At 40.8% G+C, this 12,890-nt stretch overlaps 1 protein-coding gene across 4 annotated transcripts in view; it reads left to right on the plus strand.

The window, feature by feature from the left end:
* The window catches only part of LOC117436045 (TOG array regulator of axonemal microtubules protein 1-like), a 54,056-nt gene that overhangs the window by 29,944 nt on the left and 11,222 nt on the right, over positions 1-12,890 (plus strand). For all 4 annotated transcript variants that reach the window (XM_034061765.1, XM_034061766.1, XM_034061768.1 and 1 more), the window contains 6 exons: positions 5,631-5,787; positions 6,923-7,057; positions 9,062-9,250; positions 10,394-10,653; positions 11,364-11,532; positions 12,436-12,580. In XM_034061765.1, the coding sequence (XP_033917656.1) occupies positions 5,631-5,787; positions 6,923-7,057; positions 9,062-9,250; positions 10,394-10,653; positions 11,364-11,532; positions 12,436-12,580 (1,055 nt within the window). The remainder of the gene's footprint in view (positions 1-5,630; positions 5,788-6,922; positions 7,058-9,061; positions 9,251-10,393; positions 10,654-11,363; positions 11,533-12,435; positions 12,581-12,890) is intronic.

Raw genomic sequence — 12,890 nt, forward strand, 5'->3', positions numbered from 1 at the left:
TGTGTAAGTTAATGTGTACTAAAAATATACTGTAGTTAAAGCACATAATTGTGTCCAGTTCTGGGCCCCTCAGTTCAAGAAGGACAGGGAATTGCTTGAAAGAGTCCAGCGCAGAGCCCCAAAGATGATGAAGGGAGTGGAACATCTCCCTTATGAGGAGAGGCTGAGGGAGCTGGGTCTCTTTAGCTTGGAGGAGACTGAGGGGTGACCTCATCAGTGTTTACAGATATGTAAAGGGTGGGAGTCAGGATGATGGAGCTAGGGCTTCTTCAGTGATATCCAGTGGTAGGACAAGGGGCAATGGGTGTAAACTGGAGCATAGGTGGTTCCATGTTAACATCAGGAAGAACTTCTTTACTGTGAGAGTGACAGAGCACTGGAACAGGTTGCCCAGGGGGGTTGTGGAATCTCCTACATTGGAGATATTCAAGGCCCGCCTGGACAAGTTCCTCTGTGATGTACTCTAGGTTACCCTGCTCTTGCAGGCGGATTGGACTAGATGATCTTTTGAGGTCCCTTCCAACCCTTGGGATTCTGTGATTCTGGGAAAGGTTTGTCTAAATGCAGCTTCTGTCAGAGAAGTTAAATGAAATATTTCTCTGTAATCCCTGAAGTCCTTTGAAAGTGATTTTGTTTTGTGCCTATCTGCAAACTGATAGTTCCCAGCTTTGATGCAGGATTCAAAAGGGCAATTTGACACTGACAAACACAGCCAAGGGTTGCGAGTCCATCCTGCATGGTAAGTTTCTGCATAGCCCAAAGTCCATTTGTGACTGTGGTGACACATGTGGCTGCCACCTCGAGCAGTGGTGGTATTGATGGTGAACTGGACACCAGAGGTGCCAGCGCAGAGTTCCTCTTTATTTGTTATATCTGCATGAGACTGTAGCTATGTTCAACCTTATAAATAACCTGATGAGAAACTCTGGAGTAGGAGGTGCTTGCTCTGCCACCGCCTCAACTTCCAGGGGCTGCCCTTCTGCGCTCAGAAAGAAGTCTTCTCCCTGCTTGCAATGGGAGAAGAAAACATGACTGACAGGTAAACGCTGTAGGGCCTTTCTCAGGAAACTAGTGCCTCCAGCTGTCTCTTTCAGAGCCAGAGGGCCATCAAAGGCCTGGAGAAGGCTGTTTGGTCACCTGAGGAGCTTCTTTGCCCCGGTACTATGGCTAACTTGGAATAAGTCATGCAGGCCTGGAGGTTTGCTGGAAAGGGAGCCAGCACCAGTGGCATAGCTCAGCAGTGCTCTGCCTTGAGATGCACTTACCAAAATGTGGCACTTGTGGGGTATATAGCATTTAGAACAGTCTTTATTAGATCTGCGGGTCTTATTTCTGACAACTAGTATCCTGTCCCGTGTGAAATATGTACACTGTGGATCCCTGTACCCGCTGTCGAAAATAGTGCATCTTCCCCCTGCACTCTGGAGGGAAGCAAAAGCTTTTGAACATTCTAATGATATTTTAAACTGTTATGAAGCATCCACTAACTATATGCAATTTCCCAAAACTGCCCTACTTGGCAATATGTGTGGGATTCTTCTCCATTTACATACTGATCTGATAACCAGAGAACTTATTAGCTGGACTTTACAAAGACCTTAGTGAGCGTTCAAATGATCTGTGAGATTAGTTTTAGGAAACAAATGCTCTCTCTTTTCCACAGTGATAACAAGAATTAAAGGGACATGGAGGTTGGCCTGTCGGTCTGATAAAGCTTCCTTTCACTGCAAGCTGAAGTGGGATTTCAGCTGTGTTTTTTCTGGAGGCTGGGAGAGTATTTTGGAGATATATGATTCTATATTGGTTCTGTTGCTGCTCTCTCCTTGGTAGTGTGTTTTGATCAGGAGCACCTTTTGTGGTGGCACCAGATGCCTCTGCTCAGCTGTGAAGGGAATGTAAGAACAGAGCGTTTGTCAGTGATGGGTGTCTTACAAGGGCTGTGCTTTGGTAACCAAGTTAGTAGTTCTTTTGGTAACTAGATTCAAATATTTTCTGACATTGGTGGTACTATTGGGATTTAAATGAACCTGAAACCTTTCAAGAAATCCCTTTGCCAGGTTCTGTCATCTACGTCAGTAAAAAATCTGACAGTTTGGGTTTGCTTTTATTTGCCACCAGCCTGCGTACCTGTGTTTAGTGAATTTATAACCGCTGTAACTAGAATTTGCATACAAGAAAGCAGACAGTTTTTATTCCTGTAGCTGGCATTGGAACAACTGAGCAAAGCTGTGCAATCATGTCAGCATTGTGTAATTTGCTTCTTCTGCAGATCTGGTTTTGTCTGTATGGAGAAATGGGGTGTAAGGAATTTGTACAAGTAACATTTAGTAGTGGAGTGAAAGGTACTTAGGTTGAAAATGGCGTTTTCTAGCCGGCTGATGGCAGAAGCAGAACGCTGAGTTTTCATCTCATCTTTTATCCTGACTTGTATTAACCTGGAACCCGCTGTTCTTTTTTTCTCATTTGTAAAGTAAAACTGGTGTCACTCAGGTGATAGAAAGCCAGCACTGCCTAGTGTTAACTGGTACAGCTGCTGTAATTGAAGCCATTTTTCTTGCTGTATAGCCACCGGAACTTGTTTCTTACTCTTTGCAAAGCTTCATATTCCCTGTGCCAGTCTTACTAAATCATTTCATACCTGCTGGACTCCTTGTGCCATCTTCCACTAAAAATGGGATTCAGACTGATCCATTCTGTATCAAGGTTCCTTAAATTCTCCCTTGCTGCCTTGTACTTTAAGCAGTTGTCTGCAAATACTCGGAGTCTAATCCTTGATGCCTGATAAAAAGTCTGGTCCTGCATTAGTGCTGGCTTTCAGGGAGGAAGATTTTATGTGAAGTTTTAGGCTTTTAAGCATTTTGGTGGATTTGCTTGAAAAGCTTTAGACTTGAGACTTTTGACTTGTTACGGGGATGACTTTAATCCTGTCTGCTGAACTTGGAGCCTGTGAAATGCAGTGTGCAGCAGTAAATTGGGACATGCATTTTTGCAAGCAAAGACAACATTTTTGCCATTTTTGTTAACCACAGAACCCCTCCCAGGAACAGGGAAGCTGTTTCATTCAAGAGGCAGTGTCCATGTAGCTGTATACCTTGGCACTCAGCACAGCCATGAGCAGCTATCCCTTTGGGAGTGGTTGGGTTTTTAAAGCACTAAATGGGAATACAGGCACGTTGCTGCTTCACTGATTTATTTACTGCTGATATGTACCATATGCAAGTTTAGGGGTTTTTTGTTTTTACAGGGGGCCAATCTTGGAGGGAGGAGAATTAGAAATATGTAGTTTAAAAGTTTGAATTGTGAAGTTTGTTTTCAAGAGGAGTCTCGTCTGAGCAATGTGGAGTTTTCTCTTGGCTTGTATGTGTATCTTGCTAAGGCATTGTGAATCTTTTCTGCTTGGAAGGGACTTAGAGGTTTTGTTGAAATTCTTAGGTTTATGTCTATATTCCATAACCATAAAGAATTCTATTTTTCAGATACCACGTAACAAAGTAAATGTTACAATGATTTAGATACAGTTAGTGTTTGCTCATAATCATGCTACTCATCTGAGTGTGCTGCTTCAAGTTCTAGTCTGTGCTTTATTTTGTGACGCTTTTCTGAAACACTGTTACAGTATTAAATTAAATCCCATCATGATATTAAATTAGAACATTTAGCTGCTGTTTATTTGACCCTATCATTTAACTTTCAAGACACTGTTAAATGACCATGAGCTTTATCCTGGTGCATGGAACATTTAGCAGACCTCAGGGCTGGCTGGACCCTGTATGTGTGGAGTTTGCCACTGACTGGTTCCTCCTTGTGTTGTCAAACACAAATTGCATTGTGTGGGCAGGGCTGAGAATTGAGAGATAATTGAATTGCAGACTAATGGAGAACTGCACTTTCATACTGCAAGATTTTTTGTGAAGTTCTCAGATTGAGAATCCATCTTTACCGTGAACTCAGATCTTCAGTGAAATGAAAAAAAATACATAGTTTTATAAATGAATGTACTGTGTATGTGCTAGACTACAAATTCTCTACTCACACAACCAGTATATTGAGGAAAGGAGTTTTTCAGACTTCATTCAGGTGATGCTGTTCTTTCCAATACTGCATAAATATTTCCATTTCTGTTCAGTCTTCTCTTTTGGCCTCTGTGTGGAGCCTTGTCTGTAAAAGGGGAGACCAGAGTTAACATAGCCTGGAAATGATTTAAATTACTGATTTTTACTAATTAAATCAGAAAGCAATAAGCCTTTATTTAAAACATTAACTTTTCTTTGCTAAGTTTTTACGTTATTCAGACTTCACCTATAACAGGTTCTCATTATAAGATACTGATATGACTAGATACAGCTTTTAGACTAAATCTGAAGCATGCTGTTTTCATGCCTCAAATAGCTGCTATTTAGATGCTTACGTAGCTAATGTACATAATCCAGAATGTTAATGTTTAATTTTTATAAGTGACGTCTAGTATAGTTCTCTACCAGTTTTTGTTGTTGGGTTTTTTTTTCCTCCTCTGTGTGAGTAGTGTCAACCTGTATTACAGTAAGACATAGAAACCAGCTATAAAATGCTTAAAATACAGAAACTATTGCATAGCTGAGAAAACTTTCATCCAAACGTTTTGCATTTAAAAACCAACTGCCTCTTATTAACAAAAGAAGTCTTGGCAGTTTGCATTGAAGAACCATGGTGCTCAGTGCTAACTTTTATGATTTTAAAAAATTCCAACATGTCTCTTTTGTGTGAGAGATCTGATTTTTTGAACTGCTGACCTGGCCACACTGCAGCAAACCTAATGCTTAGTTTCACAGCAGTGCAAGGCTTCACATCTTATGTCACCAATCTTGCAATAAAGGGTTGGACACGACAGTTTAACGCTGGAAAATAGAATTAGGTTATTTCTTAAACTCGAGTAGCGCTTTGGGTTTAGGCAGTTGCCCGCCTCAAGGTCGCTGTGAGAGGATGAGGTGGAAGGCACACAGGGATGTCCCAGCCCTGATCAGTGCCCAGGGCAATGAGGGCAGCTCTCCTCTCCTCCTCATTCTCATGCCATCCTTGCAGCCAACATTTCAGGGAGCTGTGGAACAAGGCTGCTAGAGCATGTGCCTGCGCCCAAGTGGTTTCTGTCCATGGGCTGTCATTTCAGTGCATTTTGCAGTTCCTGTCCACCTGCGTTGCAGTGCACAGGCAATAAATGCACAGGAGGCTTGGGAAAGCTGGAGCTGAGAGCTTCTGCTCTGTCCCAGTGGCACCATTCTTGATGTCTGCTTTGGTTTTCTGTAGAAACCTTTTTGGCTTCTTGCTCTTTTGTTCATTGTGCTTTTTCTGCAAATATATACATGCATCCTACTGGCTTCTGTGGGTGACAGATAAGGCTCATGTGCACACTCTCCTGCTTTTCATTGTCTAAGTTATAGGGAAGAAACCCCTTTATTTTCCATCGATTCTGTCTTCCTGCACATATTGACAGCGGTTTGTGTAGCTTTATTGTAAAGAGAGACTCGTCTGGGCTGTGGTGGGGTCTCAATGACAAAGTTATGTGGGTCAGTCTGCTGCTCATACAGAAAAGGTTTCTACATTCATTTCACACACATGAATGCTTTTTTTTTTTTTAATTTTCCTTTTTCCTGCAGTTCCCTACATCCAGTGATTTACTTCATTTTCCAGAGTTAAGGCCCTCTCAAGGAGTACCAGTCAGTGATGAGTTACATTTTAGTAGAAAAAGAACTTCAGGGAATTTCATTCAGAATAGCATAGATTTTAACTCAGAGCATTCTTCTGTCTGTGCTGGTAAGTATTAACACAGAAATGTGTTCGATCTGCCATTTGCAAAACAGATTTAGAAGAAGCTGTGTATAAATTTGTAGCTTCATGGTCATGACTTATCATTTGTTTATTATTTGTTTTGTTATTTATTTTCATTTACTATGAAGAGTTGAGTACCAGGCACAGGGCTTATGCCTCCAAATGGAGCAAGCAGCAGTGGTCTCATCTGTGCTCCGGGAGAAGTGTATGCCATCTCAAAAGTTAGACTGTTCTCTTCCAGTCTTGCTGCACACACAGATTTCCACTAGTTTAGATAGATCCAAAAGAGTTTATAGATCAGGGTTTTTGCAGATGGCAAATACAAAAAGAAATAGTGTGGTTAGGGGAACAAAAGGCCTTCCTTTTTTTGTCTCCCTAACTACAAAAGGCCTGAGCTTGCTGCAGTATTTGCAAAATTAGGAAAAAGAAGTACCGTGTAGGTCAGCAACAGAGTAATGCAGCCAATGTTCTTTCACACTATAAAATTCAATATGAATTGCAGGTAAGGAGGCCCAGAATTTTTAGAGTGAGCTCTAAAGATTGTTTTAAAGGACTGTATCATGGTTTTAAAAAGCAGTTCTGTAGAAGACTGTCAGTATAGCGTTCCACTTAATTTACACTAGAAGTGCGGGCTCAGTGTTTTGTATTTTAATGGCCAAGAGGCGTGTGAAAGGACTGGGCGAGACCGGGCCTGTCTTACTCTCTTCACTTGGCAGGAGGTTGCATTTCTCAGCTTTTTCTGAGGGGCATGGACATGTGTGGCATGCCAAGTTTGCTCACTGTTACGCTGTGAGTGAAGTCTAAAGAAACTCTTTGTGTTTTGGGGTTTTAAGGTGTTGTCTTAGGGGGGAGCATTGTTCAGGATTTTTCTTTTGACCCCTGCAATTCTCAGTTGGAAAAGTATCCTGGAAGAATGGCCAGCCATTTTTCCAGTCTGTGCTTATGAACACTATTACGAGGTTGCTTAGAAACTCTTGAGTTCAGTACTTTAAAAACAGTTGTATTTTACACTGAAATTTAGATGAAGTCTTAATGCATTATTAAATATTATTGACTATTTTTTTTGTTGAGTACCATATATTAAGTATCTATTTAGTTACTTGTGTTTTTCTTTTGAAAGGTCCTGTGGGCTCTCATCAGCCGCAAATATCAGGGAAATGTGGAAAACTTGGATACACACAGACACGTGGAAAGAGTGGTAGTGTAGAATCTGATCTACAATTTTTAGGATTAAGTAACTGTCAGCAAGACAAAGGTATATGAGTTCTAACTGTATCACATAAGTCAGTGCATGTTACTTTGGAAAAGTCTCTATTTCTATGCTGCCTTAAGGAAAAATAACAACCTATTGCTAGAATGTTGTTCCATCCCTATTCAGACAAATTGTGCCTCCCTCCTGTGCAGTGCTTTTCATTTGTGATTTTAATTTGCAACTCACACCTCTGGTATCTGCCTATGTCAGGGTGCTGGGCAGAAGGTGGCACTGTAACAGAATTGGAATTTTTTTTGAAGAGTTGATTTTTAGAGTTCTGTTACTGTTATAGGTCAGACCATTCCCAACTGTTTAACAGCAGGGATCAAGGCTGAGCCTTGCCCTGGTTAATATACCCCCATTGGTCCCCTCTGAGGTGTGGGGGCAGGCAGGGTTTCTCAGCAGAAACTTGTGCAGGATGAGGCACAGGGTACTCCTGTCTGCTGAGCACAGCAGGTATGGGAAAATGAGCTTGGTGTGCTGCAGAGACACTGTGTTGGTGCATGCAAAGCTTTTAATTCTTTTAATCTGTGGTCGTCTCTCTATAGTTTTCACTAGACACACACCCAGGATGCTGCTGTGTTAGGTGGGTTTTGCTACTAGCTACAAAAGTGAGACTAGGGAGTTGAGACTGCTCTAGTGGCAGGTGTCCCTGCATATGGCACGGGGCTGAAACTAGGTGAGCTTTAAGGTCTCTTCCAATCCAAACCACACTTGATTCTGTGAGTCTATGAATAGATGGTAATGATACCAAATCTATGGACAAAGATGCTTTGAGCAGTCCAGATGTGTTGTACAGGGAGTAGATCTGACAGTCTTGGTGGAAGATATGTAGGAACTTCATTTGCTGCTAGCCACTGGTGGACTCTAGACACTGTTTTTTGTTCCTATGGGAAGAAAGGAGAAATTTCTTCCTTGTTTTTTGCCTCTCTAACTGTAGTTAATGTTCTCTTAGCCTTGGTCTTCAGAAGACTGGCAGGTACTTTGCCCACACTTGCTGATTTGTATCTCCGCAAACAGTTTTTATGCCACATATTACTATTAACTGAGCCTTTCTTCAGTAATACAACCCACAGCTGATTTGGCTGTCTTAGTTTGGCTGCCTTGGGGTATCTGGAGAGCACTGGGGTGCTGTAGCTTTGGAAAGCAGCAGGAGCAGGAGACAGAGAGCTTGTAGCGGTCTGATTTATGAAGAGATTTTTTTTTGTGCTGTAACTAAAAGCACAATTGAGTGATTTGCTTTGGAGTGACACAGATGACTAGCAGGCTCTCTGAGTGTGACTCACGTTGTCACTTGCTCTCATTCCCAGGTTATGCTTTACCATTCTTCTGGTTGTGCCAGTGGAATTGTTTGCAGGGCTGTTCTCTCAACAAGACTGCTGAGGTGGCCTAGCATACAGTGATCCTGCCAGAGGCCATCAGGAACTTTGTTAAAACTTGTCCTCATTTTCACTTGCATAGTTAAAAGCTTAAGTGCATGTGGGGGAACATGTGTCTGCTTTTTATGGGAAACACTTAAAATGGTATAGTTCCACATCTACGCTTATCTTTCTATTGTTGATCTACTGTTTTTGGGGGGGGAAAAAAAGAAATTTATGTTTTTTTTTTAAGGGAGTAGGATTTATAACATTTGTGCTTTATTTGTACTCTTGTATCACTGAGTTTTGAGAGTGATGGTTGCAAATTTTATGCGATGCAGCCTCGCGATGTGGAGCAGCAAGCAACAGAACTGTTCAATCCTCTTGCATAATTTGTTTTCAGAATCTAGTTCTTTAAAACATGACTGGGAAACAGCTTAGTCGTAAACTCGTTTGATCAAATGCAAAAAAGGAAATTGATGTTTTGGGGGACAATGCAATTTGCAAAATAAAGGTAGCAGATTTGTTTGTTTGTGTGGGTAGGATGCTGACCTTCAGTTTTGGATTGTGAAGATGGTGTGTTCTTTTATTACAAGAGCTGTCAAAGAGGCTAATTGCCACAAGTACTATTTTCTTTTTCTTTGCTTAGGTTGTACCAGCCTAAATTTTTCCAGCAAGACCCAGAGAAGTTTTTGCAATCAAGCAGAGAATACAGTGCCCTTCCAAGGTCCTAATGCAAGCCAGGGCACCTTCACTCTGCCAACTTGCCCTCTGTCATCACCCAGGAACAGCCCAAAACACGTCTCCTCCCCAGCTGACTCTCCAAGGAAGTCACAAGGTAATACCATGAAGTTCTCAATTCCTGGCTTCTTAAAAGCTTTGAAGGACTGCTTAAGCCTAGCTCACAGAAACAGCTTCTCAGTCAAAAGTCAGGAGACAATACAGGTAGGAAGGTTGGCAACATAACGGGAAAACATCTCACCTTTCATTCTGAGTGACCTCAAGTGGTCAGAAAACCGACAGTGGCAGGTAAATGGGGAATTATGAAACGCCCCAATTGCAATTAAAAGCATGAGAGCTTGATAGGTTCATTAGTCTAGCCACATCACTGGAGGCTTCTCATAAAAAGTCAAGTCTTCAAGCCTTGTCATAAAGCATAATATGCTACAGCTCTATCTTTTTATTGTAATCCGGGAAAAGTTTTTCTTCAAACTAAGATAAAAACAAACCTTCAAATCTAGTGCTTTTCAAGAAAGCACTATGCAGTACCTATGCAAGAAGAATATTACTCATTGCATTTGGCCTTCTTGCCTCTTTATTTGCATTTGGAAATGGAAATATGGAATTCTCCGCACTCAGAAGAGCTCTATAAAACCTGCTGACAAACAACTATGTCTCTAATAAGTAGAACCTGTGCAGATTTCCTCCCAATTTATACTGACAGCTAGTGGCAGAGACTGCTGTTCATGGTCTGATTTACTGTCTTTGAAGACCTCGTGTAGATTTTGCTTAACCTGAAATAGTTTTGATTTAATTACAGTTGCTTTACCAATTTAGCTTTTTTCTTTCAAATACTTACTAAAGGCAATCTAGTATTAGATTAAAAATAGCTTGTGTGCTCATCACTTGCTGATTTTGTGTATGTTGTCCATACGCATTTCATTTGGGTTTTTTTTCCTGTTTCTTTGCAGTAACTTTATTGTCATTACAGCAGCTTACAGGACAGTTTGTCAGGGCACTATTCTTTTTTCTTAATTAAGGAAGGCAACTACTTTTTAAAGGTACCAAACAAGATGTTGTTGAAATGTATTTATAATAGTAAATTAAATTGTGTGGGTTTTTTTCTTTTCTTTAACGCTCAGCTCATTGTAAAGGGTGTTTTCTGGTGTAATATAGAAATGACACATCAAGTTTATTCTGGTGTGTGCTGTAATCCTGCCCACCCCTGCAAAGGACTGACTTCTGCTTGTGTCTCCTCCAGGGGAGAATTTGCAGGAGAAACGTGCTCCTCTGCAGCTGAAACCCATCCTGGTGAGGCAGCCAGCCCCCTGCAGGCCCCTGAATGGGACAAAACCCATCCCTCCCATTCCCCGCCTGCTGCCAGATAAGGTTGAATTAAATTTGACAAAGCGGAGAAAGGAAGAGTGCAAGGACATGAGGCTGAATAAAGCAGATGGGAAGCTTGCAGCAGCTGATCTTTCAGAGTTAACTGTGGATGGTGAGGAAGTGGACCAGGAAGAGGTTAGTTTAAATATGTACAGCATATAAATTGTGGAGGGTTTTTTTTTCCAATCGATAGCCAGAAAATTATGTTTCTGACTTAAGTTTTGTGACACTGTCACCAGTAAGCAGATTTCTGTGAGATACCATTGGGTGTCTGATAGATGCTAAATAAAGCAATAAAAACTGATGTGGAAGCACACTTCCCATGTTCCAGACATCTTAGTTTCCCTTGCTTTTTTCAGAGCTGAAGTCGTAATTTTTTCAGTTACTGTAGTACCAGTGCAAAACTGTGGGCCTTTATACAGCTTCTGTTCTCACTATTGTGACTTCAGGGACCCCAATGTAAGAAGGACACGGCCCTGTTGGAGCAAGTCCAGATGAGGCCACAAGGATGCTCTCCACAAAGCTGGAGCATCTCTGCTATAGAGACAGGCTGAGAGAGCTGCAGTTCTTTAGCCTGGAGAAGAGAAAGATCTGGGGAGACCTTAGAGGAGCTCCCAGTGCCTAAAGTGCTTGTAGGACCATTTACTGTGCAAAAGGCATGCAGTCAGGTCGCTTTTGGGGCTTGGATTTAATATTTGTGTGAATGATTTCCTTTTGCTCTGTAGAATAAGGGTGAAAATAATAATTTTCCATGCTTACCTTAGACAATATAAACAACTGGGTAAGTTATTGAGTAATTTGTGCGCTATATTGCATATTATAATGGGTGAATTAATTTTTTTCAGAATAGAGTTGCGTTGTCAAAATGTGCCCAGGATAAGATGAAGCGGAATGGAAGAAAAGAAAAGGAATACAATCATAAAGAATATCAGGTTGTCAAAGACCTTGGAGGAAAGGATCAAAAACCTGGGGAAAACCTTGAACCGAATGAACCAGAGATAAAGACAGCAGAAAGTGAGAATTAGTGTTTGTCTTGAATAACACACTTTTCAATGCTGCTGAAATGGACACGAAAATTCTGTGATAACTACAAAGCAATTGCGACTGTTTAGTGTGAATAGGGTATTACTAGAATTAATTTTACACTGTAGTTTACTCCTTAGTCATTTGTTGTCAGCCTTATAAAGCAAATGGTGGAGAATAAAGTGCTTATGGGAAATATTTGAAAGACTAGTTAAGAAAAATTTCAGAAGACAAATTAGGACTGGGAATACTTGTGGGTATTTTTGTTTTGTTTGTTTGTTTCTTCCGGTTAGTTGTTGTTGTAGTTTAGACATTTCCTACTATTTTCTAGAGTTAAATCTCTGTGGGGATATATTAACATCAAGAAATGTATCCTTGTCATTAGAAAATGTGGCCTTGAATCCTTCATTAAAAATAACATCCAGCTTCAAGAAGGCAAAATGTCCAGCCTTTCTACAATCTAGTAAGCTGTTTAAGTTAACTAAATACTATTAAAATATTTGGACTTGTGGAGTAGGGCAGTTCCAAAGTACACTTGGGTTTATTATGAGTTATTTGTACAACAGACAGCCCTGAGGTGCTGTAGAAGGTTAGTAATTTTGGGGTGGTGGTGAAAGGGATTTGAATTCATCAACGTGTGCATTTAGTTCTGCACTAGGCAATCCACTGTTTTTGTGTTTGTCACTCTTTAAAGTGGTGACTGTTTGAAAAAAAATTAATTCGCATGAATGAATGAGTGAGTGATCAAGGTTGTAACTAGGAAAGCTGTCCTTTTGGAAACCTGGTCCCTTAGTAGCAGCAGTCTATATCTCAAACTTCTTATATTTTCTTCCTTGGAATGAATTAGTGTTTTCATATTATGCTAATGATTTCTTGTGCTTCTTGACTTCCCAGATGAAATTTCTGTTAGGGCACAAGAATACTGTAAAGAAAGGAGGCCATCAGTCACAGGATTAATGAACACATCGGAACTGTTGCCCTTCTCAAAGCCGGAAACGGCACTGACAGAAGCCTTGACACTTCTAGCTGCAGATGACTGGTAGGTGTAAACATCTGCCTGCAACCTGGATGTAATGTAGAAGGCGTTTATTTTGATAACTTTAAAAACAAACAAACAAAAACCCCAAAATAAAACAGCAAAAAGGACATAACATAAAAAGTAGTGAGAAGGATTGCAAGTCATCTATGAGAAAAAAAGAAAAAAAGCTTTTTTTTCAGTCTAAACCTAGATGAAACTGTGGCTATTGTAAATTGAGGCTTGATAGATAAGCTTTCAGAGGCTTGTGGACCTGTGTAAGTTTAAGCATTGATCAGGAGAGGGCCCCCATCAATATCTTCCTGTCACTTCC

This window comes from Melopsittacus undulatus, chromosome 4, assembly GCF_012275295.1.
Source record: "Melopsittacus undulatus isolate bMelUnd1 chromosome 4, bMelUnd1.mat.Z, whole genome shotgun sequence".
Classification (NCBI taxonomy): domain Eukaryota; kingdom Metazoa; phylum Chordata; class Aves; order Psittaciformes; family Psittaculidae; genus Melopsittacus; species Melopsittacus undulatus.